Source organism: Numida meleagris, chromosome 2 (assembly GCF_002078875.1).
Source record: "Numida meleagris isolate 19003 breed g44 Domestic line chromosome 2, NumMel1.0, whole genome shotgun sequence".
Classification (NCBI taxonomy): domain Eukaryota; kingdom Metazoa; phylum Chordata; class Aves; order Galliformes; family Numididae; genus Numida; species Numida meleagris.
In genome coordinates, this window is record NC_034410.1 from 15,548,492 (window position 1) to 15,573,615 (window position 25,124).

The window sequence follows — 25,124 nt, forward strand, 5'->3', positions numbered from 1 at the left end:
GCAGGGTGCACTCATGGGGTGGAAAGAACTGACATATTCCATTAAATTTACTAGCCAGTAAGACTCAGGTTTCTGAGATGACACATCCTGTAAAATAGTAGATTCTTAAAATCTATAAAATGGACCAATTGCATAAATCCATATTAACTGTTATAAAAGGTAAAAGATATCCAAAGTTTGTGTATTTGTAGCAGTATTTTGTAATTTAGTAGCACAGGTGGCAATGTTGTCTTTCCTTAGGGAGCGCTCGGCTTTGTTGATTGCACACAGTACCTGGGAGGTCGGTGAGAGTATTTACCAGGCAGGTGCCACAAAATAGTGGATGCTGTTAAAAATTCCCATGTTCTTTTTCCTGTAGTAACTTTAACACTTGCACTCATTGCAGCCCATTTAAAAGTAATGTCAAAACTTATCAAAGGCAGGAAATGATTCACTTCTGTACAGCTATGTTTACAAGATTGTGCATGATCACAGAACCATAGAGCCCTTCTGTGATGATTGTACGATCTTGCACTGAAGTATGCACTGTGTAGTTGCAGGGGCCATTGTGTAAGAAATTTTCCTAGTGGTCTTTTTCTACAGAGCGATTTTTTTTAGGCTTTCTCTAATCAAGATATGCAGGGATCTGAATGTCTTTGAGGCAGCCTGACCAGAAATGAGTGCCACATTCACAAACTCGCCTCGTTCCTAGCTGAGTTTTTAGGTGGCCATGTGCACTGTTGCACTGTGCCCCAGCCAGCTGTACTGCCCATGCCAGAAGGCTTAGGAGCATTCGGTGCAGTCAGCACCCACTGCTTATGGGCAGTCAGGACTGCAAGAAAAGGGAGATGTCACTTTCAGGACTTGATGTTGAACAGGAAAACCGTGTGAATTCAGCACAGAAAATCCCAGGATGGCAAACGAGTCTTTCCAAAATGTAGTTGTACTGAGTGGTGCTACTAACACGATGCTAACCTTTTCCCTGTTCAATCCACAGTTGTTGCTATATATGACTATACAAAGGACAAAGACGACGAGCTGTCGTTTATGGAGGGTGCAATCATTTATGTGATAAAGAAGAACGATGACGGCTGGTATGAAGGAGTTTGCAATCGAGTAACCGGCTTGTTTCCTGGGAATTATGTTGAATCAATCATGCACTATGCCGATTAAAATCCTTTGCTTTTCAAAGTTGGGTCTTGTACTCGGTCACACCATGATTATTTACAAGGGGTAACTAAAAGCTAACAGAATTGTCTTAATATACTTTCAAAAAAATGTGCCCATTTCTTCAGGCCATACTGTTCTAATGGTATGATTGAATGTCCATCTCTCTGAGTCTCTGGGAGCAGTATGTCTTACCTGATGGCAATTTGTAAAACAAGCAACTGTCTATAACTGGTTATACTTATTTACTTACGCATTGTTAATTTTATGACCAGCCTAAATATTCTGGGGAAGTAGGGTATAATATTTAATGAACCATGATTCAGATTGTGCCATTACATTTTTCAGTACAGCATGGTAACTAACACTACGTTAGACTAACATATTAAAATCTGGATGAGAAGTTTAATGTTAGTGCTGGTCATGTTACTTTTTGTTTAGACTCTTTGCTCATTCTTGAACTATATTTGTTTAAAGCATGCATACAAACTTATGTATTGAAATATACTTTTTTAAAAATCCAAGATGCTTCCAATTGTTGTAATCTTTACCTGGAGTATTCTCACTAAAGTCTATTACAATGAGTTGTTTGGGTCTAAGGTGTCCGTGTGAATCAAAAAAATGGGTGGTCTTATGTATGTGTAATTTGTACCCAAGTTTTTTTAATAAGTAAATTTACATTATGACTTTTTCCATTCATAAATATATAAGTGAACCAAAGGTCTTGTCCATTACTTTGTTGGTTGGCTTGACAAAGAAGTTTGGAATGCTAACGTAGCAAAATCATGGCTGTGTTATCCCAGGCAATGTACTAAAAAGCAAATGTTTGTAACATGACTTTATCACTGACAGAGGGCAAATAAATTAGATATGAAACCTGAATTACCCATTTATACAAACTCCTAAAAGTTCTTTTCTTCCAGTGTAAGTTTTAGCAAGAGTTCTCAGTTGAACATAGTTATTGAGACGGAATGAGTTGGCACTGTCTGTAACTGACATTTCTCAGTGGAAGCGCTGTCGGACGCGGTAGTGTGCCCAGCTGAGCGGAGACAGGGGGCTGTCCTCCAGATCTGACAGAGGGGAAACAGCCAGAACAGGACAAGGGTTCTCTTTACCTGAGATGGAGCAATGCGCTTAGCCATTTGCATCAAAGGGTAACAAGCAGAGATAGCTAGAGGTGATACTTCTGTTCTGCAAATACTGTGGCTTAAATAACCTGAAAAGGAATGTGGTAGTTCTGGATAATTACTGTAATAAGAATGTGTCTGCGACTTCAAAGCAGTCTTCTAGGGAGAGGGCGCTGGATATTCTCTGTACATGAGTGATGGAAGATGATGGAGTTGAAGCTTTGACTGGCTGTTGAATCATTCATTTTAGTGTGGGTTTGAAATACGAAACCTTCTATTTTCCTAACAGCTAGCAAGTACCAACCAATAACATACCTGCATTTCATTATGAATTGGAAACTAGTTACGTATATAACCTATTCAAGACTGCATATAATTTGTTATTATAATCTCTTCCCCTATACGCAATTCCAGATGCTTCTGTATCTTAACAGCCAGGGAAGCATTCAAACCACCTGTTTCCACAGATGTTTAACAGATAGCAACATGCATGCTCTGTTTATTGTTGTGAATGAATGAAATTTTGGAGCAACTTCAATTTTCATACACTGATTGATATTTATTCTCATTGTGGCCTTTGTGCATCAACATGTAAACATCTTCCCCTACCCCACAATTAATAGCCCCCACTAAAACAATTGTACAGCATGATCTGATTTGCTCTGAGCGGTATGGCTTCCTACAATAAAACACTTCCATTTTTTATTTTTATTTTTTAGAAAAAAAAAAAAGTAGAACTCCTCCCCCCCTCAAAAAAAGAAAAAGTTTCTTAAAAAAATAATTTTTGGTAGCCTGTGTTGGAAGCAAATAACTTGAAGGAAATGTAGGCACAGTCTGGTAAGTAGCTGCCAGAACGAGTGGAAGGAGTTCTCTCACTTGTCTCGCATGAGTACCATTTCTGTCAGGTGAATGAGGGCCTCTCTTTCCGGGGATGGTCGCAGTTTTCTGATCTCTCTCGTAGCTTCGTGGCAGTAGCGCTGGGCGAGGTAGGTTGTTTGCTGCACACCGTCACTCTTGGGGAGGAAGAAAATTAAACACCGTGGATAACTGAGCAGCCCCTTCCTGTCTTGTGCCCCGTCTAGTTACAGTGGGTAGTTTCAACGTCAGTACCCTAAATGCTAAGTTATATGCTGAAGGAGTAAGGAACAGGATTTGTTCTATACCCACGGAATCTTCCCCAAAGCTTTAAAATACCAAAACTTATCAGTGCTAAACTTAATTACGCTTGTAAAACAACACTTGTATTGGTGAGGTACTATTCAGCAGGACTAGAAACAAATTGCTTAACCCCTGCTCTCCTGCCCAAAATAGAAGCATAAAAAAACTCCCTTGCTGTGCTGACTAGGTGTGTGTTAATTCTGCACAATTATTCATCTTTTCACGTCAGTCAACTAAAAGGGGAGCGAGCACTTCAGCTGCAATCATTAGTTACTGCTTACATCAATTGTTGGACACAGCAACTCTTCAACTGAAGGAACTGAGTTAATGCGTGAGCTTTTCATTTTTATTAGGGAGATTTTATACTATCTGAGGATTAAATAAATAAATCTATTCAACCCAGTAACTCACATTGCTGTTGATACACGGTGCCAGTCCGGCAGCTGTGCGGCACCGACTTGGTGCTGTACCTCACAGGCTTCCGCACATCGATTCAAAAATGCAACTCTGCTGTTCTGCTTCAGAGGCAATGAAATTCTGACCGACTTCAGCCCCTCAGGAAGGAAATACCTGATACCGTTCCTACCTGCAACACGTATTTCCGAGCGCGTTCGACGTCTCCTGGTTTACTGAATCGTCTCATTATCATAGCATTCATTTCTGGAAACTAAGCACAGAGCGGGAAGTTGGGTGCTGCTTGTGAGCGGTTGTGCGCGCAGCGGCTGGCTGCACTAAGCTGCAAAAGAAGCGAAGCACAGCTGCCGTTCCCTGCGGCTGCAGCTCCTGCGGATTTATTGCAGCACACTCAGTTACCTGCTTTCCTTGCACACCTTTGGTTATGAAACCATAGATCCACGCACTCCTCGTTAGGGAACAAGCGTGGCATCCCTCACTGTTGTGACACCTCTCTGTTACGCAGAGGCAGTCATTGTGGAAGATGCATTTAAAAGTTCCTTGGTGACTCACAGCCGGCTTTCTCTAGATTCCAGCTTTCTCCCATGTAATGACAAGTTAATTGCAATGTTCATATTATCCATATTTACAATGATACAGGATTCGCACGTATTTGGCTTTTCATATTTAAGCTCCAAACAATATAAAAATCCCCAAACCTGTACGGAAAAGCTATTTTTAGCAGTCGCACAGCTTTAAAGGGTAGTTTGTAAGCATTTGACAAGATTGCTTGTAATAAAAACAAACCCTCCTTCTTCAGCTGTACCAGTTACAGAGTAACTCTACAAGCAGCGCACAGCAGTATTTTTTTTTAAAAAGAATTTTTTCATGGTATGAACCAACATGAAATACAAAATAAACAGGTCTTACATCGAACTTGAACATTTTTGCATAAAGGTCACTCAGCACCATAATGCAAAAAACTGCATCTCAGCGGAGGATGGAGGAGGAGAAGAAAAGGCCATCACCTGAGAGCCGGGCAGCATTCAAAGCTGAAGTGTGGTTGGTGACAAGACAATGTGAGGATTGCCAGATAAATTAAAGGGTATGCAGGACAGCGGCAATAGTCATTCCAAGAGAAGACAGCCTATAAGTAACAATTTCAGTTTGGACTGTCTTCAAGTCCTCGCTCAGGACTTTTTATTCTCAGATAAAAATAGATGAAGCAGCTTTCGGTAGCAGCACAGATAAGCATTTAGCTCCAGATCTCTTTTTAGCACTTCTACTTTGTTTATATATCTCTTAAGTCTGGAGTGCTGTTCTTCCAGTTTCTTGAAAACAGCAGGAAATGTTCAGCAAAGGCCTCTGCTTAGTGAGATCCTTGCAAGACGATCGAGTTACCTTTCAATGCAAGAACTTACACTTCTCATCTGTCAGATACAGATGAGTAGAAGTGTTTAAAAGTGACCTGTGAAGATCAAGTGAGACTTTAAAATAAAAGGCTAGATTTTTTTTGTATTTCCATATTATTTATCAAATACAAATAATTAAATGACAAGTGAGCCTGAAAGAGACAAACAGCAAACCCAAGCAAATTCATAAAAGAATAATTTTAATTTAAATATTGTGATATTCAACAGCCACAAGACAATCAGCATCACCCATTCTCTGCCAAGTTCTGGTCAGAGTCTTTGTACTACGTCCTTGCTTCTCCACACAAGTAGATAAAACAAACCTATGACATAACTGCTCCTTCTTTCTGTACCTGTCTCTCACTGTCCCTTTAGACAACTCCAGTTTCTGATGACTAACAAGATCCTGCTGCTCACCAACAAATTCTGCAATAATAATTCACAAACAAGTTCGTGTGCCCCCCAGCCACGCCTCTGGGGAAGAACTGAGCACACGGAGGAGGTTGTTCTCAGCGTGCATCAGTCTGCACTCCCAAGCGGCCGATACTTCTCCCTTTCCTGTCTTTTCTGAGATGCATGTCCTTGTAAATGCCCAAAGGATGAGGAAACTAACACATGAATACATCCCAGCCGCCCCCCGGGCTCTTTCTGTTAAGAAAGAGGGGACAGTAAATGTTAGAAAGTTGTATTTTTAAAATAAATTATTTAAAATTTTTGCCATCTCAGGCTCTGAGCAATTCCTTTGAGAGAACACAGCCTAGAGCTCCTACTGGAACTAGCTGTGCCGCTTAGCATATGATGGAGCTTGGAAGGAAGGACTGCTTTCTAAGTCCCCAATCTTTCCTCAGGTAAAGCAGAAGCCTGAGCAGGTGTATTACACCAGGCTTTCTCCCTTCTCTGGATTACTATCACTTTTGATGTTTCTCTTGGTGCTGCTAGTACTTCTGCTTTCTTTTTTATTCCTCTAAATCATTCTTATGCAACTAAAAATCTTGACCAATTTTAAACTTATTGATGTACTCCTTTCTCTTATCCAAACTACTTTTACATTTACCTCCAGTAGCACACCTGTAAAGAAGGGAAAGCTTCCCACGTTCTCAGCTGTGCTCCAGAATGGATACATAGCCTAGAACTTGGCAAAAGGGTTATGCAGCCAGCCTAGGGAGAATACGGTGTCTCGGTACAGAACACGAGCAAGCAGCCAATCTGCAGAAAACACGCAGCATCTCTCTGAATACCTGCACCTTTGCAAAAAAGGGCATTTAGGGCAGCAAAAGGCTAATGCGTCTGTTGATACAAGGGGCATAATGGTAAGAGTAATTGTGGAGGAAGGTGTTTGTCAGTCTGACAACACATGCACACACACTCAAGTTCCAGCTGATACTGAATGCGCTGATTCTTCACATGTGCCCAGGCCGCGTTCATCACTTACACTGTAGAAGTGATGCACGCGAGCTGGCTCTCTGTGCGGCTGTGAAGAGCAGTGAACACTTTTGGTTTGGGGTAAATGTGTTCCTTTTCACTTACCTGGCGACAAGCAAACAAGACAGGGCCTGTGGCTAACCCAAGCTTGAGATCTGCTGCTGCTGGTTTCCCGAGATGGTCAGCACACGACGTGAAATCCAGCACATCATCTATCAGCTGCAAGGAGATAACAAAAATTAGTTTAAGGCATTTTTTTTTAATCCTTGTTAAGATTACATTTATAGAAAGAATTATGACAGCCCACTTCAGTTTCTAAGGCAGGTGGGAAGAGTGAAGATTCCCCTTATTTCAACAAAAGCGCTACCTGAAAAGCGATGCCAACATTTTTTCCATACTGGTACGCGATCTCATGAACTTTGGGATCAGGGCAGCCTAGAATTGAAACCTGAAAAGAAAAACAAAAGGAGTGAACAGAAAGCTTCAGCAAGGAGCCGCTTCTGGTATGTGACCAGAGGGTGACACAGCAAGCACCAACAGGGAGAATCTGGGAAAGGATTAAACGCTGACTCAGCAACACATTCTTGCTTATCTCTTGGATACACACAACAGCCAAGCTTATTAGGAAACAAAGCTGAGGAGCAATGCGGTATTAAGAATATATTCAAGTCTGGTAGGAGATTAGCTTTATTAAATATTCATCAGTTAGAAATTATAATGCATGGATGGAGAGAGAAGAAATAAAGATGCATTGCACATGCAGGCTAATAGTCATATCCAGTCCAGGGACAGAGGAATTAAATTTATGGCATTTATAAATCAGCCAGGGGATAATTGTAAGTCAGACAACAGATAATTGCACGTTGCATGCCTCATAAAAGATCCACAAAATTGGAAGAGTTGCACCCATATAGGAGGGTCAGTTGAGATAAGGAAGATTATTTTTAAGGGTGATGTTAACTGTCTGAAACGGAATTGCCCAGAAGACACCTGATATGCTTGCACACAAAGGTACCAAGGGATAAATGGCAAACAAAAACAAGGTACTGAATGAGGAGAGCACACCGAGGTAGACAAAAGTATCACCAAACTGAGATAAATATTTTAACTGAGCACTGATAGAGGAAATGACTACTTGAGAGAGGGCTTTTGCTGAATAAACTCCACAAAAATGAAAGATAGGAGGAGTAAGATCTGAGAACTGATACATTGTCTCAAAGGAAGGGCGCTTACGCTTTTGCACTTACATATTAATTGCAGAATGAGGTTGGCTACATTTAAATTGCTTTATTCCTGTCCTCAATGAAGCTATCAGGAATAGGGGACAAAACCCATCCAAGTCTGCTGTGACTGATCGAAGGACTGAAGATACATTTTATTTATTGCAAGACTGAAAATATGCTAGGAAAACCACGTCATAAAAATGAGTAAATATATTTTTAAAAAGTCTGTAAGGAATTTGAAATGCAGGATCATTAAAAACAAACAGGAAAAAAAACCAGAATCCCAAACTAAAAGCAGGTGCAGGAATAGCTTTGAGGGTGAACATGAAGATGGAGATATAAAACAGTGCTAGATGCTGAAGGATCGATGTATTACGTATACCCTAATAAATATGATGCAGTGCATACGAACTTGGAGACTATTTCATGCTTCGGTGCATTTTGTAACTAAGCACCAGAAAACTTCCCAGTCATACATAGCCTTCATGGATGGATAACAGCAGACACCCAGGGGCCTGGGTCCCTCGGTCACTAACATCTCACTCTTCCCAGTTTTATTCAAGAGGACAGCGTAGCAGGGAAATGATGCTACCTGTGTCTGTTCATATGACATTCTGAAGGCCATTAAAACAGTGAGCTGCAAATATGGGGTACTCAAGTAGAAGTTGCTAGAGACGGTCCAGAGAGAACACCTTGCCCTTGTACCCTCCTTCTGAAGCTTTTCTCTTAACTAGCAGTATTTGCCCCTCAAAGCTAACATCATCTGCTGCTGTGCGGTGCCTAGCAAACTTCTGATGCTTCTGTAATACAAAGATCAGCAAGGCAGAGGGACTGCATTTACCCTGTGCCAATGAAATCTTTGCCTATCACCAAATTTAATGTGAAGAATTAAAATAATTCAGCAGAACTGTATTCAACTGAGAAAATCCGGGTTGATGGTAAAGGGTCAGAGTGGGGACAAGCTGGTAGGTGGAGGGAGGAAGGGCCACGTCTGGAGAAGAGCTTTGTCCTTTAAGCTGGGAGGTCAGAGCAGAGCTGTCACTGTACGGGGGCAGTTCTCTGGGAACACCGACATCACCCACACAGAGAATTAAAGCAGTGCATGTGCATTTAAAAAACAAAAGCGTGAGCTCGTCACATGAGCAAAATCCATCCCTGCAAAAATGAATTCCTCCATCTTTACAAGAGAAGACCTTCGTACGTCCTGTTTGTGTTACAAACATCTCTGAGGACCAAAAAATAAAACAAACCGAGCAGATTCAATACACCTATCACACCGCAAGCGAGCGACTCTCTTACCACGACCACACCATAAACCTGCAAACATGAGTGGGTCTGGTCTGGTCTGGCACAGGGCTCCTCCAGGAACCAACTTCTAAACCTGCTCCTGCAGATTATTGCCCCCACCTGGACGCTCACTGGGATGCAGGCAGGCTTGGCCCAGTCAGCCTGCTGCTCCGCAAGCAAGCAAGGGAGGGAGTCAGCCTGAGGCTGTACTGGGATAATAGAATACATGTACAAATAAAAATCAGTGTAACAACATAAATATAATTATGTATGTTTAAATGATAAAGCCGACGCCTTGGAGGTCATCCTATTGCTCCCTGGTGTGGGGGTTTGTTGATTATTAAAAATCTAATCTCGCAAGAATTCAGACCTGTCCTCTAGTAAATGCTGATTTAAAAAACCCCTCCTAATATCAAGTGGAACAAATTCTTCAGAGAGGTTCTTTGAATTCAGCAAACCAAGTCAATCTGCTCGGTATTATTTCAAACACACTTTTTAAGATAAAAAATTGTTTCCAATCTTTTGTGTTACACGAGAGCCTATAAACCACTCCTGCCTCTCTACCGACTTCTCCCATCCATAAAATATTCTGCCATCACCTCTGGATACATCCTGCTCTTTTACCTACCATGTGAAAATACGGCAGCTGGCGTTTCAAACACTTGTACGTCTGTACCAGTGACTTCTATGCCAGACAGAAACACCTGCTGCTGGGCAGAAGCATGCTTGGCTAAATAGCACATGAGATGTTTGCTCTCCAACTCCCTTTCCTAGACTGGGGGCACCTTGGAGAGGAGAAGGCTCTGAAATCTTCCCCTTCAGCTGCTCTTCAGCCTTCCTCCATGCCCCCCTTGAGGCAGTCAGGATCCTGCCTTCATGGTTGCAGCTTGCCTGGCCCAGTTTCCAGGCGATAGCACCATTCCTCTTTCCAGTGGAATCCCAGAATAGTTTGGGGTGAAAGAGACCTCTTAAGGTAATTTGGTCCATTCATCTGCCCAAACCGGGGCTTACTTCAGTCAGAACAGGTTGCTCAGGGCTGTGTCCAGCTGAGTTCTGACCATCTCCATGGATGGAAACCCCATGCCCTGTATGGGCAACGTGTTCCACCGTTTGACCAAACTCACAAAGAATTATTTCTCAACAGCTAATGGAAATTTTTCATGGAAAAACTCATCCTTCCACCCTGCGTCTCCATTTTCTCCCACACTCTGACATAGCTGGAGACAACATGAGGATTCCCCCTCAGCTTCCTCCACTCCAAGCTGAAGCCAACTCTTGTTATGCTGTGTGCTCCAGCCCCCGGCCGTCACTGAACTCACCCAACAATGTGAACGTTTGCCTTGTATGAGGAAGCCCGGCTTGTGAACAGTACTGCCAGTGAGATCTGACACATGCGGAGCAGAGGAAACCAGTCACATGCCTTGATGTGCTGGTGATGCAGCCCCATATGTTTTTAGCCTTCACTGCCACAAGGCCCACTCTCCTCCCGTCTCCTCAAATCCCCTTTGGTAACTCTTGGGAAGGAGGTTAAGAAGGCCTACCTGCTAGAGGAAGATGTCTACCCAGCAGCCCTGCATACAGCAGATAACTCATATAAAAGATATCTTTTGACCACAGTTTGCATTTTCATACATTTTTTCTCAAACAACTGTCTGATTGCATTAGCAAAATACTTTTTTACAAAGACCTGTACTTTTACAGAAGTTATCTATCTCAATATCTGCAGTGTGTTTAGGGTAATCTTTTTCATAGTAAACAGATTATGAAGAAGACAACCCCAAAGGAACTACTATATTATGTGATAAGAAAAATTACTGGCTGACCATCTGATGCCACTGATGCTATTAGCCTACATCTGTCATTGGACTTTACTTAGTCAGCATGCTTAGCTGGAGGGTGGGGCATCGATCCATTTTGCTGGTGGTGTTCCAACTCCTACTATTTCAGAGGTCTTATTTTCTTTAACACCAGTTCCATACCCTGGTGCATTTTTTTTTCCAGCTGGAGCCCTGTGCACACATGAAACCATAAGCTAGTTAAAGTAGCTGCAGAGCTGCAGGTTGTTCCTTTCTTCAGTCCGTCAGCCAGACCTCCCATACACAGCCTTGCCTCCCTCCCAGAGGCTGCATGCTCTCCCTTATCAAACAAATCCATCTCTTGTGCAACTTCATGCTGATCTTGCAACAAGCATGATTAAATCTCTATTTTGAAAGCGTGTTATGCAAAATATAAATAGCTTTACCAGGGTTAGGAATTCACATTAAAGCAGGATTTAAAAAAAAGACAGAATGAGAAACTGCTAAATTTATTTTGCCATCTCCAGCTTGACTGATGACAGACAGAAATTCCACTGCAGGTTTATTATTAATTTTTGAACCAGCCACTTGCCGTGATTCCCTGAAAAATGCCTTTCAGTAAGTAATGCTTCAGTGACCCTCTGCGCCATCTGCCACCATCTCCTTTTGCAATGTATTACTTTGGCTGTAACTCTGGTAACATTCTCCCATATCAAATTATGGTAGAAATAAACTGAGGACTGGGATGGCTCTAATATCTTCATCAGACTGCTCTGACAATTAAAAAAATAATAATTGCTCTCTTAAAGGACTTTTGATTCAAGCGCAGTGATGCTTTGGAGATGCAGAAGATGATATCTAATGCAGTGAATAGACGAGTGCTGACAGACTAGTGACCACCTTGCTCAGATGTTTTACCAGGAATGCTCTGCATTCTTCCTTCCCAGTGCAGAATTCTAAGATGCCTCCTGAACTAGTTTGACATTCCAGTTAATACTTGGATCTCATTTATGCACCAAAACAAACCATCTTCTCCTATCATTGAAAGGATCTGAACTGCATCTAGTGACACGCTCACCTGGTTGTGGCTGATGTTCTGTAAACCAATAATCCCTCTCCTTAGTTTTGTCACTGAAAATGGGATGTGAATCTCAACCACAAAACACAAAACCAAACTTTCGACTGCTACAATACCAGCAGAGTTCTCCTAATCCATGAAACTGAGGTAGGCATGTATATACAAGTCACGGATACTGTGTCCCGCAAGTATGATCTTGCCTTAAGGACCAATACCTCTTTTGTTTTAATTTATAACACAATTTCTACTACATATAAATGTCCAGAAATTCAGCACTGGAACAACTCAGAACAATTACTTGAAGAACAGCACCCAAACATGTGTCCTTCCCATTCACCAGCATCACAGCTACAGTCTGGAAGAAAGCGCTTAAATCCTTAATTCTTCTTAAATCCTTAATTCTTCTTAAATCCTAATTCTTCCTCTATGAAAAGGAAAAAATTCCAAATAACAGACTTGGGAGGAGACTCTCCCCAGTGGGAAGGTGATCCTTCTCTCCATGAAGGTTCCATGAGGATGATTGTCAAAGTTCACATAAATCTTTGTGAGGGTTTTTTGGAGGTAGCAGAATAATAAAAAACGTGATGCTCCTTACTACTCCAAGTCCCACTAATATAAAGGAACTGCAAAGGGAAATTCTTGCCTGGATCATACTGTCATTAATACGAGCAATCCAGAAAACTTCATTTCTCTCTTCCAACCAGAAGAGTCTATGTAATGAAAGACATTTTCCCTCCCCACAAAACACGTGTCTCTCATTCGACATGATCTTCTGGTCTGAAGCAATTTTCAGCTGCTGCCTATTGCACAAATACACAAGTGCTCCGAGAACAGAGGAAGAAGATTGACACAGGTTTGCAATCTAATACCCTCAGAACTCTCTTGCTATGCCACACACCAGCTATAATTCCTTCCGTCAAAAAAAAGAAAGAAAGGAATTCAAATATTATATATAACGCTATGGGTATAAGACTATTGCTTACCTTCTCCATTTTCTGCACTTTGACTAAACACGTTTTTTTGAATCGGACATCATTTTGAATCAGATCTTTTTGTAGCGAATTAACAGAACTGGCTGACAGGTAGGGTTAGATATAGCAGGTTCCCAGACAAATCAACAAGTATGTACTATGCTTCTGAGAATGTAATGTAGAGTACATGCAAGTGGTTGTTTCCTCCCACTGCTATAATTTAAGGTCCCAGTGTGCATTGATGAGTGGGACCAGATGTCAAAGAAGCCTTAAAATCAAAATTACAGGATTGAGAATTCTCAACTGACATTAAAAAAACATTGCCTCAAACTCGCAGAATTTCATAAATTTGAGGCTGCCACTGTGAACCCTGTTCTGATGCAAGAGAGAATACCAATAAATCTGCGTATGAATATAAAACAGAAAGAAATGAAAACCAGTATTGGAGGCTACACCGCCGAATTGGGTAAAACGCACAATATCAGACTCATTCTGGCAGAACACCATCTAAGGGCTTTACTTTGGAGGGTCTCCAGAGAAAGCAGAAATAACCAGGAGTGGATCTGTGAAGCTTACAGTACGGGATGTTAACTTTAGAAGAGACAGACGTACATACTGCTTTACAACTGTTTGCTATCAGACTCGCAGTCTTCTTAAAAGTCTTCTCGAGGTAGTGAGCAAATCTCTCGTTCTCATTTTCCTTGGAACCCAACTGGAGGAATTCACCTAAAATTTTGCACAGATGGAAGTTTTTATTTGTGGCTTTACTGCTTAAGCAAACAAGTCTGAAGATAAAAATAGAAAAAGACCTTACCACGCACCAGATCTTCAATCACCTGAGTTAGGACAGAGATGATAGTAGTGTTTCCAATTCGTGCTAAAGCTAAGGAAGCAGCTGATAGGATGAAATCACCAGCTAGAACCGCCTGAGAGTTAAAAAAAAAAAAAAAAATCAAAATCTTTTGTTTTCCTGTAAGTCTTAGTATAGATGATACAACTTCCCTTATTTTTGGCACACCTACTCACATCACATCGTTTTCCTACATAAAGCATACAGTTCTCATTGTAACAGAGAGAAAGCAGAAGATGGCCAAATGTTAAAACTGGAACCATTTCTGAGTTCCTATCTTATACTGCTGGTTAAATTTCTCTGTGTAAGTAGTGTTCTCCCTCTATGCAACATCTGAATGTGTTTGCGTGTTAAGCTTGAAACATTTCCTCTCTATTTGACTGTTCTGCTGTGACTGTTATGCCATGTCAGCTCTGAACTGCCTCAATCAGTTCTGATGTACCAGTAATTACCTTTTTTTCCTTGCATTTTCTGATTAAGGCCTTCCTAATAATGCTCTGTGAAGAAAAACCACTCAAGAAATCCTCATGCCGCCTGGAAAATGTTTTGCATTCATCACTGAAACAGGCTAACCTACTGTGTTTTGAATGAGGTACAACTTCAAAAGAGAAAGACAAGGGGAAGCATTGAGTCACACTACAATCACAGCTTCCCTAATGCTTCCAGAAGTTCAGTAACAGAACACCCAATTATCTTACCTCCAATCTGGACACAACGCTTCACACTTTTTCTGGAATATCCCAAGGCCGTGCCCAGAGATAGCAACACGGCAAAAACCCTGGATGTTTCTTCTTTGCCAGAACTAAAAAGCAATCCTTCCATCCTCACCTTCCTCTCTCCCCAGATCTGGTTGACTGTCATTTTTCCTCTGCGAGAATTTGCATCGTCAATAACATCATCATGAACTAGGCTAGCTGTGTGGATCATCTCTGCAATTATGGCCACAGAGCGCTGGCTTGCTTGCACCTCCCTAAAATAAAAAACAAGATTTGACATTTAATTAAATACATTTTGTGTGCTGCAGTGCAACTAGAAGAAATCTCTACTAAAACCAAGCAAGAATGTATTTTGCTGAAAACAGTTGTTGCAGCTTTGCCATGGTCTGAACCCCATCTTTCAAACCTGAAATTAGGAAGACAAGAGAAAGTAAGATTATGTTAGTACAATAAGCACAACGCGACGTTTCCATCCTTATTGGGCCCTTTTCTGTCTTGCTGCATTATCAGTATTGCAAAACTTCTCAGTTACTGACTGTAATCCTGCTAAATCCAGACTGCAATAAATAGCACAGCATTAAGGATGCTTCATTCCAAGGAGACAGAAATGAGGAAAAGGGCAGAGAAAAGGATGCCAAGTAGCTTTGTAGCAGAGTTTAAAGCTTTTCTCACCTCTCTGTTGCTCTGCTATAAGATGCAGCACCACAAACTCTCCCAAGCTGGTTAACACTAGCAGCAAGTTGGAGAGATCAGCAAAGAAAACCTTTATTTAAATCTGAATACATAATTTGCTGATCTTATCCTTTTATCTTATCTGATTATCCTAAGATTTCAGAGGTTCTTCAAAAGCCTGAGGAATTAATTGGAATTATACCACAATCATTTTGGGGCTATAAACACAAACTACCTAACACCTAAGGAAATCAGCCTTTGGGAAGACCTAACACTGATGATTCAACTCTCAGTAGTTCATATCTACATTATTTTTTAAACAAGGCAAATAAGAGGGAGGAGAACACAAAAACAATTACCTAGGGATGAAGGCTGGCAAAATGAACACAAAAGAGCTATCCCAACTCAGAAAGAGCACCATCTACCCTAGTACCCAACTGCCACTGCCTTGTTTTATTATCTGTATCGTCTCTGGTCTCGTCAAGAGCTACATGCAGGATCCCAGAAATGCAGCCCCTGTTGGCCTTACCCTATAGCTCTAACAATCCCACATGGATGAGAAAAAAAATAGAACAGGTAAGATTACTCCTGATATATAAACACCTTACTTCTGGTATACAAATAACAGCAAATAACACTATTTTCAAGAAGAACAGAAGAAGAAGCAAGAAAAAGAATGGAGATAAAGCAGAAGTTAATCATTTGAGTTCAACTGAATGAAATCTAAAATTTTGCATTGCCTAGTCTATTAAAATCTAGTGATTAATCACAGAATGAAAGAACATCTTGCAGTCTGCTGACATAACACAGTGTTCTGACACCTACCTCCATGCAGAACTATGCATTGCTGTCAGTGGGAGTTCTACATCCTGAACAATAGCAGGATGTGTGGCTCATAGGCTGTGAAAATGTAGCTTTTGAGTAACACAAAAATATGAGCTGGAAACCTTCATAGCTGTTTGACGGTAAGTTGTTCTGTGGACTAGTAATTTAGTCAAGTGCTAGTTCAGTCTAAGCAGTTTTCAAGAAAATATATTGTTACTAAGTAGGAGAACTTACCTTCAAACAACTGTAAAGGTCTCCAGCCTCTTTCATGCACGGGCCTCCTTTTGGGGGACTCCCTTTTTCATTAATTATGTCAGCAGACTGGACTTCCTGCTGGGAAGTAGCAGTAAACGGCAACACTCACAGACACGCCAATATTTTCAGCAGTATGAATGCAGCACAAGGACAGACGTTTCAAAAGCAGGTTTTGAAAATTCTGTTTTACAGTGCAGTTCATTTCTGACAATGACCAAAAATGGCATGGGACAGCTCATGATCAATGTGTCTGGCTTCTTGTATCTTACGTTACGTGTGATAACTTAACCTGGAGGCTTTTTTTAAAGCTACTATTTCTGGAAGTTCTCCAGCACAGTTCTTCCCATCTCTGGCCAGAAATTTTGCTTCCTACAAAAACTTGGTGAGAAAAAAATTGGAATCAGAGCATGCCTACTTTAGGGAAAACACAAAAGAAATGGGATCCTTCTTATTCCCTGTCATTTTTCATTCTGCTCCGCCTGCAAAACAAAAGCAAAAAGTACCAGCAGTAACTCAGGTCAGTAGGTAACTGGATCACCACGAGTCTGTTAAGTGGAGTGATGCCATTTTTAGGTCATTCTCAGAACAAAGGCACCCCAAGATGGTATATATTACAAATATAATCTACGTAACCATAACTTTATCTTTTAGAAAATAATATAATACTTGTGTAAGTCCTTGACCACATTCTATTTTTCAGCAGAACCCCCTGTTTTGCAACAAGCATTTATAGACACACAGTATCCCAAGGAACAAGAACTTGTTTCAAAAGCACAGAACAAGACCAAGGATGATCTTACAGGTGACCAAAAACTAAACAAAGCTTCTCCCTCCAAACCAGCACAATATTAACAGCTGCAAAAAGGTGCTTTGCAATCAGTATGTCATTAGGTAAACACTGCCAGTTAAAAGGCAGGAAGCTTGCAACAGAACTTGCAAAGTTTCTGTGGTACAATCACACTCCTCAAGGTACATTTCTGCAGTTAAATTCATGTGGCTAAAAGAAAGTAACACTTCAGAAACGCAGTCTATGCTACAGAAGGACACTACAAACTAATGGAAGCGTAGAGAAGGGATGTGTTAACCAGGAACCAGTTACACAACTACTGAAAAACAGCAAACAGTAGAGGCATCTGACAATGAAGAGGGAAAGAAAAGAGGGCTAGGGTTGCTGGCAGATCCCCAAACAATAGGAAATATTCACTCTAGTTTGGGCTATGTCATTATATTTAAGTATTTTTCTTACCATTTTGATGGATTTATTTCCCTTTCTTTCCTCCCTAAATCTTTTGTGCTCACTATTTTTTCTATTGAGATGCCTCTGTACTACTTTGGCCTTCTCTTTGTTTGTCTCTCATTTCAGTTGCAGAAATAGACAAAAATTCCTATTTACAAACACCTCTGGAGAACATATCCTAAATAGAAACAGAGGTCCCATCAGGTTAAGTGATAATTCTGTGAAATTCTGCACACAGGTGTTGTTGAAGAAATATCAGAGGATGTGTGAAACCGAGGGTTTGCATGACCTCAGCTTCAACTCTTTACAGGAATTTTCACTCTCAAACAAAGGTAAGTTGCTATCATTAAACAACAACAACAAAAAACCATTGCACAAGAGACCTACTTCAAGGGGAAGAGAAAAATAAAACCATACTAGCACAGAACAGCTTAAATGCTCTGGATGTTATTTTTTGACAATATTTTGGATTCATTATGGCCTCGTACAACAGTCATTCCCTTTACAATGACTAAAACAAAGTAACCTCACTCTAGAAAGCCAGCTAACCTGCCAGGGCCATTCTAAATAGCCAACCATCTCAATTCTAAACACAAAAGATCATGTCACTTCATCAGAAAGCAGAGCTAACTGCGTATCTGCCTCCATTCCCCTGAGAAATTTCATCTGTTTGCATGGGGCTCTATGAAGACCAAGAGGTCTCTGTGGACTGTCTCAAAAGATCAGGGACCCATATCCTCATAAAGTTGTGTCCTGTTATTTTAACAACCAAGCAAAGATGAGTAGTACCTTTTCAAGTAGTACTGTAGGAAAGGAAAACAAAACAAAAACAACCAAGAAAAGCAACAAAAAAAAAAACAACTAAAGAACCAGCAAAAGCATGCTGGATCCCGCAAATTATAGGACAGCTGAGAAGGGCAGCAAGATCTGGGCTGTAGTAAATGAGGTTACATCAGACTGGCATCTGGTCACTAGTGGGGCTCCTCAAGGCTCCATTTTAGGGTCAGTTCTCTTTAATGTCTTTAAAAATGATTTGGATGTAGGACTAGAAGGTGTTTTGAGTAAGTTTGCTAACAACTAAACTGAGAGGAGCTGTTGACTCCACTGAGAGTGGAGAGGCCTTGCAGGCCTCTAGGCAAATCAGAGAACTGGGCAATCACCAGCCTCGTGAAGTTTAACAAGAGCAAGTGCCAGATTCTGTACCTGAAAAGGGGCAACCCTGGCTATTACATACAGACTGGGGGGGTGTGGCACTGGAGAGCAGCGCTGCTGAAAGAGATCTGAGGGGGTCTTGGTTGACAGCAAGTTGAACACGAGTCAACAGTGTGCCCAGGCAGCCAGGAAGGCCATCTGCACGCTGCGGTGCATCAAGCACAGCACTGCCACTGGGTGAGGGAAGGGACTGTCCTGCTCTACAGTGTATTGGTGTCGCCTTACCTTGAGCAGGCCACAGTTTTGGGCACCACAGTACAAAAAGGAAATAAAACTATTACAGAGTGTCCAAAGTAGAGCTACATAGATGGTGAAGGGTCTGGAGGGGCATGAGGAGCAGCTGAGGACCCTGTGTTTGCTCAGCCCAGATCAGAGGAGCTGAAATGGTTCCTCACCAGGGGGTGTTCAGGCACTGGAACAGGTTGCCCAGGGCAGTGGTCAAGGCACCAAGCTACTGGAATTCAAGAAGCATCTGGACAAAACACTCAAGACATGTGGTCTGATTTTTTTTTTGTGGTGCTGTGTGGAGCCAGGACTTGATGACCCTTATGAATCCCTTCCAACTCAGGATATTCTATGATTCCAAGATAAAGCAGAAATTCAACAGCAGTAATACAAGCCCCTGAGGCGGAATTAAATAACAATAAAGTTAGGGATAAATAGCATAGGAAATGAGCTTACCCTACAAGTCTACAGATGTCCAGTATCTTTGATTACATGTGTGGGAACCAAAGTAAAACAAGTCTGGGAAAATAATCAATATTAACTGAGCAAAAGCACGATAAAATGCTTTAAGGGAAATTACAAGTTGAAAGAGGAGAAATGTCTCAAAAAAAATGACCCCCCACAAAAAAAACAAATAACAAGGGAGGCAGAATGGAAAGCAAGGGTTGTTTTTTTCCTCTCTCAGGTCTACAACCGAGTAGCAGAGTAGCAAAAATGCAGTGTTTTCTTCTCTATGTGTACATTTTCCTTCATGAACAGTAAAAAGATGGAAGAACAATTTGTCACCTGGAAGCAGCAATTCTGTAAGAAGCAACAATCATGAAATTACTGTCACCATGAGCTGGAAGTACACATGTATATGAAGCAAGTGTTAACACACAGCCTGCCTCAAGAAACTTAAAAGCAAAGAGAAGAAAATATATATGAGACTTCATCAATCCACAGTAAGTAAGTATGCAAAATATGAAAGCATGTTCTTTCACATGGCCTACCAACCCTCAAAGGATGTTGGTCATCATGCAGCAGCCAAAAGGCTTGCATAAATATATATGATGCATAAATATATATGAATTTCAATTACAATCAGACTTCAAGAAAAGCAGCATGAAGCGAAGAGGAAGGTAAATACCCTGGGATTTCATTCTCTTCTTTTGCTGAATCCTTTCTGTTCTCCCTACTCAGAAACTCATTCTAAAACAAAACAAGACCAAAACAAACAAACAAACAAAAAAAAAACATGACGAAGATGGTGACTCAGCCTGTTCTCATAAGAGGAACATTTAAATTAATGAGGAGACTTTTAAGCATCAAGCATAGTTTCGAGGTGCTGATAAAAACCGCAAGAGATCTACAAAAGCTGTCAAATGACACAGGTATATGTCAGTGTTGGTGCTGAGGGTTTGCTACTTGACTTAGTCATAGGTAGCATTCAGAGTCTGAGATCACACTTTCTCACCAGCACAGGGCAGGTGTCAAACTGGTCCTGACTGTTTAAAGACAGCATAAAGCATGGACAAACATATGCCCATGAGCGTATACATGTTAAAAGGCAGCAAATATGATTTGAGCACATAAAAGCAAATTCAGTTCTTCCTATGGTTACTTACTGTATTTGGTTCACTGCTCACATCTGATGCTACATGTTTCTTTACATCAATTCTGGACTTCTTAGTATTGCCTGTACACTATATAATTTTGTTGATAAGCTTCAAATGCAACACATTAGAAAGAGATAAAACTATCCTTTCCATTATTCTGACCAGAAGGCTGTTCCAAAAACTCACTGTTCCAATTGTTAAACTCTCCTAAATTTCCACCGGGAACACGTTTACCCTTATCAACATTGTACGTTGTCTTAGATAGCTTTCTTTCTCATTCCTTACAAATCAGCAGACAAGTCCTTCGCTCTCCCCGATTATCCTTGCAGTCCATCCCTAAGCTGCAGTTATCTTTCTTTAAACACAAGAATCATGGATACTGATGATTTCACAAAGCACTGTACAGTTATATCAGCCCTTCCTTAGCTGAACTGGATATTTATGCATGCAAGGATCACTTCAAGGTTTTTCATAGAGAAGGTGTCTGCAAATTTCACTGAGGTTACTCCCTAATGGGATGCTCATGAGCCTGCAAGCTCAAGCAGAAGTTCTCATTTCATTGTTCTACCCTTCATTCCGTCACAGATGGCCGGTCACCAAGAATGATTTTGTCATCAGAAAGTGCCATTGCCACACTCATGCCAAAAGCACTCGTAAAAACATTAAGCAAATCAGTGCTGTGACAAAGGATGTCCCTGAGGGCTTTCAGAAATATTATTTCTTCTTTTTACGTCTTTGTTATTGTCTCAGAGTGGTACTATACAGAAAACTGAATTAGGCTGAGGTTCGTTGGTCCAAGACAAACTGGCACGCACAGGACAAGATACTGCCAGTTAGGTTTTTCTTTCTCCTTAGAAATTATATTCACGTAGGAAGGGAGAAAATGTCACTGGTATACTGGGAAAGGTGCCACATCAAGCCACAAAATATACGCTGTGCTCTAAGGTACAGAAATCAAATCCAACAAGGCACTAAGTTATCACTAAGGAGATGATGGTGCAGTAGCTGGGAAATCCCTTAAGATCAATAAATTAGTCAAGACATTTCTGGCAAGGTACCAAAAACTTCATATTTGAAATTCTATGAGGGAAGACTGGAAACATAACTGGAATGCAGAGGGCACTCCAGCCAACATTTTCCTTCAAAACACAAACAAAACTGATAGGAACACGTGGAAAGAAGTATCTGCAATCAGGCAGAGCAAGGAGCGATGTTCTACTCTGCCCAAACTCCTCAAAGAACAGTACACTGAAAAACATGAGGATAATGGCAGAATCTTCAATTAAAGAATCTGACATTAAAGCATACAAATCTGCCCCCAGAGGGGGGGAACCTCTGACTGTCTGAATGCCTCACAGCACCAAATACAATTATACTACCTGCTTGATGGCTTTTCTGCGTAATTTCAAAAACATATTATGAAAGTCTCTTCTTGCAGCAAAGTTCTGGTCTGTTCAAGAGATTAACAGCTACAAAAACAGTTACACCTGAAAAACAGTTAATACAGTTTCCCTGAGAGTTACAGATTCTAATAAACCATTTACGTAAGAAGCTACAATTTGCTGCAAGCCTTACCAGAATTTGATAGCATTGTTTTCCATCACCAGTTGCAACTGAGGTATAGCTCACAATTTTACACATGGAAGCATGTAATAAAACCAGTAGTTCACTTTGCACAGCTAAATTCAAAAATACATCCTCAAAATGGAATTTAAACTCAGGCTTTATTGAGGAACATTTTATTTCCATAAAGTTACTAAACATATTTTTTGGGAAACGCAGGAATGACACTTTTCAAGTATGATACATGTCCATATACTCAAGAGAAACTGACTCACCTGGAATTGCTATGGTGAATGTTGCAAGCCCTTGCCATGAGCACCACAATCATTGGTCGAAAGGCTTTTCCTTTCCCATCAAAGTAATATTCACACATTTCCCTAAGTTCTGCAGTAGATACAAGTAACTCCTACGGAAAGGAAAGGACCACACCAGCATTAAAATCACAAAGCCAACCTTATAGTTTAAGCAGTATGCACATAAAAGAATATTGCCAGTATTCATTCCACTCAATGTAAGCTGAAGTTGCTTTTACTTTTCATCGTAATCTGAGATATAACTGACGTATTCAAGCACTATAAGTCAGGATAAAACAAAAATTGCATTCTGGTTCTACAAGACATGTCAAAATGTTCTCTCTGCCTTCAGTTCAGTTTACAAACAGCTTTTCATAAACAAGAACAGTCCCTCAGTGACTAGTGTCCACAATTGGAGGTTGCAATTAAAGTCAGAATCCTTTCAATATCCCAGAACAGTCACCAAAATCCCTTACCTTTTTTATATCCTCATAGAGATTCTTCAAGTCTTTTCTGCCAAGTTGAAAAGGGTCTTGGTATTTTTCATCGCTAACTGTCTTACTGCAGCTGCACATGTGGGTTGTACTTGCATGATAAAACCTGGTGACAGTGTTTTTCAAAAGAGTAACATTGTTAAAGGCCAACTTCCCTTGATTCCACAAACAGAAACCTTCCAAGGCACACCCTTCTCCTTCCTCTCTCATCCCACAAAAGAAAAAAATAAAATAGTGAAATAGCTAAAAAATAAACACGAGGCATCAAAATACTCATTTTAACCAAGTAATGAGGGACAAGGACAGCAAAGCTACATGTTGATGATTGTAGACTTTTAGGAGCTAGCAAAGTGCAGCATTTGGAAACCAATAACCACCATCTTCCACACGCATTCATGCACTTAATGGATTACAGAAATCTCCTGTGTAGCAAATTACACTGCTCTCAGCATACTCCTTCTGAACACATTGTACAGTACAGTATAGTGTACATTTGTGGATGAAGCCTTCATCTTCTCGCAACAAGTATTTTGCTGATTTCTTCCCACTCCTAGACAAATGTTCCTGGCTTGGATTTGTTCACAAGGGTGGACAGCGATAGGACAAGGGGGAATGGTTTTAAACTGAGACAGGGCAGATGTAGGTTAGATATTAGGAGGACGTTTTTCACACAGAGGGTGGTGATGCACTGGAACAGGCTGCCCAGGGAGGCTGTGGATGCCCCATCCTGGAGGCATTCAAGGCCAGGCTGGACGTGGCTCTGGGCAGCCTGGTCTAGTGGTTGGCGACCCTGCACACAGCAGGGGGGTTGAAACTAGATGATCTTTGAGGTCCTTTTCAAACCAGGCCATTCTTTGATTCTATGATTCTATGAAAATTCCCCTTCACACACCCAGCTACACGAGATGGCCAGACCTAAGTTATACATTCCAGATAGTATCACGATCACACATGGCAGTAAGGGTCAAAGTTCCACCTGCATGCATCGAACGTGCATTATGCATGGGCCTCATTATTTCTTTGTATTCCCTGGAGCTGAAGTTCATGGTTCTTAGTGTGTCTCATTTTTCAAAATGAATATCATGATTTGAAGAGCTTTGCTCATTGCTTTCCAGAACAGAGGACTCAGACTCCAGCCCCACACCACAATGGTGGTCTTCGTGGAATTATCAAATGTTCTATAGCAAATAACCTTAATTTCAGCCTATGCTTACAACTCACGGTGACTACACGGTTCACCCAGTAACTATGTCTTTACCCATTATGGAACAAGAACTTACCGCCAAGATATACTACACAGTTTTGGAAAGGACCACAGTGAGCTTCTCTGGGGAAAGCGACACATCTGTGCAAAGAAAAATCAGGAGTGATTTCAAATGCAGAATTTAAAATGGATGGAAAACATCTGATTACAAAAGTAAGCGTTCAGCACTGCGCCATTTCTTCCTGTTAACAGCTCAGCAGCAAAGGGAGCCTCATAATCCGCTCTGCATCACGTGAGGCACCGCTGCCACAGTGTCCCTGAGATCCCGACTTCTGCTCAGGCGCAGTGAACTTTCTCCCCTTGAAGGAGCAGCCACCAAAGCTATCCGTGCACTTCCAGCGAGCAGCGCTTGCTCTTGCACTCAAGGAAGTGCAGTTTTCAAGCATTCCCTGTATTACAGATAAACCTAGGCTGCACCGCTTGCACATTAAGGGACCGAACTTTCTGCAGACTGCCGCGCTAACTGAAGTACGTACGCTTTGTTTTCCCCTGAAGCCATTTTAATTCGGCTTGCTCCTTGCTATGATTTACACCTACACCCGGCAGACGTCAAGAACTTAACCCCAAAGCCGACAATGTCCCCAGAGATCCTTCAGCAGCCCGCGGCAAGGCTTGGACCGCCGGCCCCGGGCCCCACCACACCCGTCACGCCGCCCGGAGCACGCGGAGCCGCGCTCCCCCCGCGCCCGGCTCGGCGCTCCTTGCCCGGGCCCCGCCGCCCCATTCATCGCCGGTGACCTCCAGGCGCCCGCCGCACTCACCGCGGCGCGCAGGGCGGGCGGCAGGCCGCGGGGGCCGGGTCCCGGCGGGCGGAGGGGCGGCGCGGGGCCGAGCGGCGGTGCCCGGCGGCAGAAGGCGCCGCACCGCCACCACCAGCGCAAGGCCATGCTGTCCCCGGCAGCGCCGG

The 25,124-nt window shown here is 41.7% G+C and overlaps 2 protein-coding genes across 15 annotated transcripts in view; one reads left to right on the plus strand and one right to left on the minus strand.

The window, feature by feature from the left end:
- Positions 1-2,028, plus strand: part of ABI1 (abl interactor 1) — a 77,621-nt gene extending 75,593 nt beyond the window's left edge. For all 12 annotated transcript variants that reach the window (XM_021387190.1, XM_021387195.1, XM_021387185.1 and 9 more), the window contains one exon: positions 977-2,028. In XM_021387190.1, the coding sequence (XP_021242865.1) occupies positions 977-1,152 (176 nt within the window). In that variant the 3' untranslated portion in view covers positions 1,153-2,028. The remainder of the gene's footprint in view (positions 1-976) is intronic.
- PDSS1 (decaprenyl diphosphate synthase subunit 1) lies at positions 2,807-25,119 on the minus strand. 3 transcript variants are annotated; one of them, XM_021387197.1, is made up of 11 exons: positions 24,979-25,119; positions 24,234-24,298; positions 22,936-23,059; positions 22,442-22,572; positions 14,692-14,833; positions 13,828-13,939; positions 13,630-13,739; positions 7,026-7,106; positions 6,764-6,877; positions 4,018-4,098; positions 2,807-3,286 (listed from the first exon to the last, which is right to left on the minus strand). In XM_021387197.1, exons 1-11 carry the CDS (start codon positions 25,102-25,104, stop codon positions 3,146-3,148), a joined length of 1,227 nt encoding a protein of 408 aa, XP_021242872.1. In that variant the 5' UTR covers positions 25,105-25,119; the 3' UTR covers positions 2,807-3,145. The 3 variants fall into 3 exon arrangements, with proteins under 3 accessions (XP_021242872.1, XP_021242874.1, XP_021242873.1); XM_021387199.1 differs by lacking the exons at positions 22,936-23,059; positions 24,234-24,298; positions 24,979-25,119 and adding an exon at positions 16,311-16,406 and having other exon boundaries at positions 22,442-22,574; XM_021387198.1 differs by lacking the exons at positions 22,936-23,059; positions 24,234-24,298; positions 24,979-25,119 and adding an exon at positions 16,311-16,409 and having other exon boundaries at positions 22,442-22,574.

Bases quoted from the DNA above. Each gene is read 5' to 3' on its own strand.
- PDSS1 (XM_021387197.1), bottom strand. From the start codon at position 25,104: ATGGCCTTGCGCTGGTGGTGGCGGTGCGGCGCCTTCTGCCGCCGGGCA. The intron at 7,107-13,629 runs GTATGTACGTCT...TTTTCTTTTCAG, and splicing joins TAGCAAACAGTTGTAAAGCA to GTTTCAATTCTAGGCTGCCC. The intron at 4,099-6,763 runs GTAAGTGAAAAG...CTCTGTGCTTAG, and splicing joins TCTTGTTTGCTTGTCGCCAG to TTTCCAGAAATGAATGCTAT.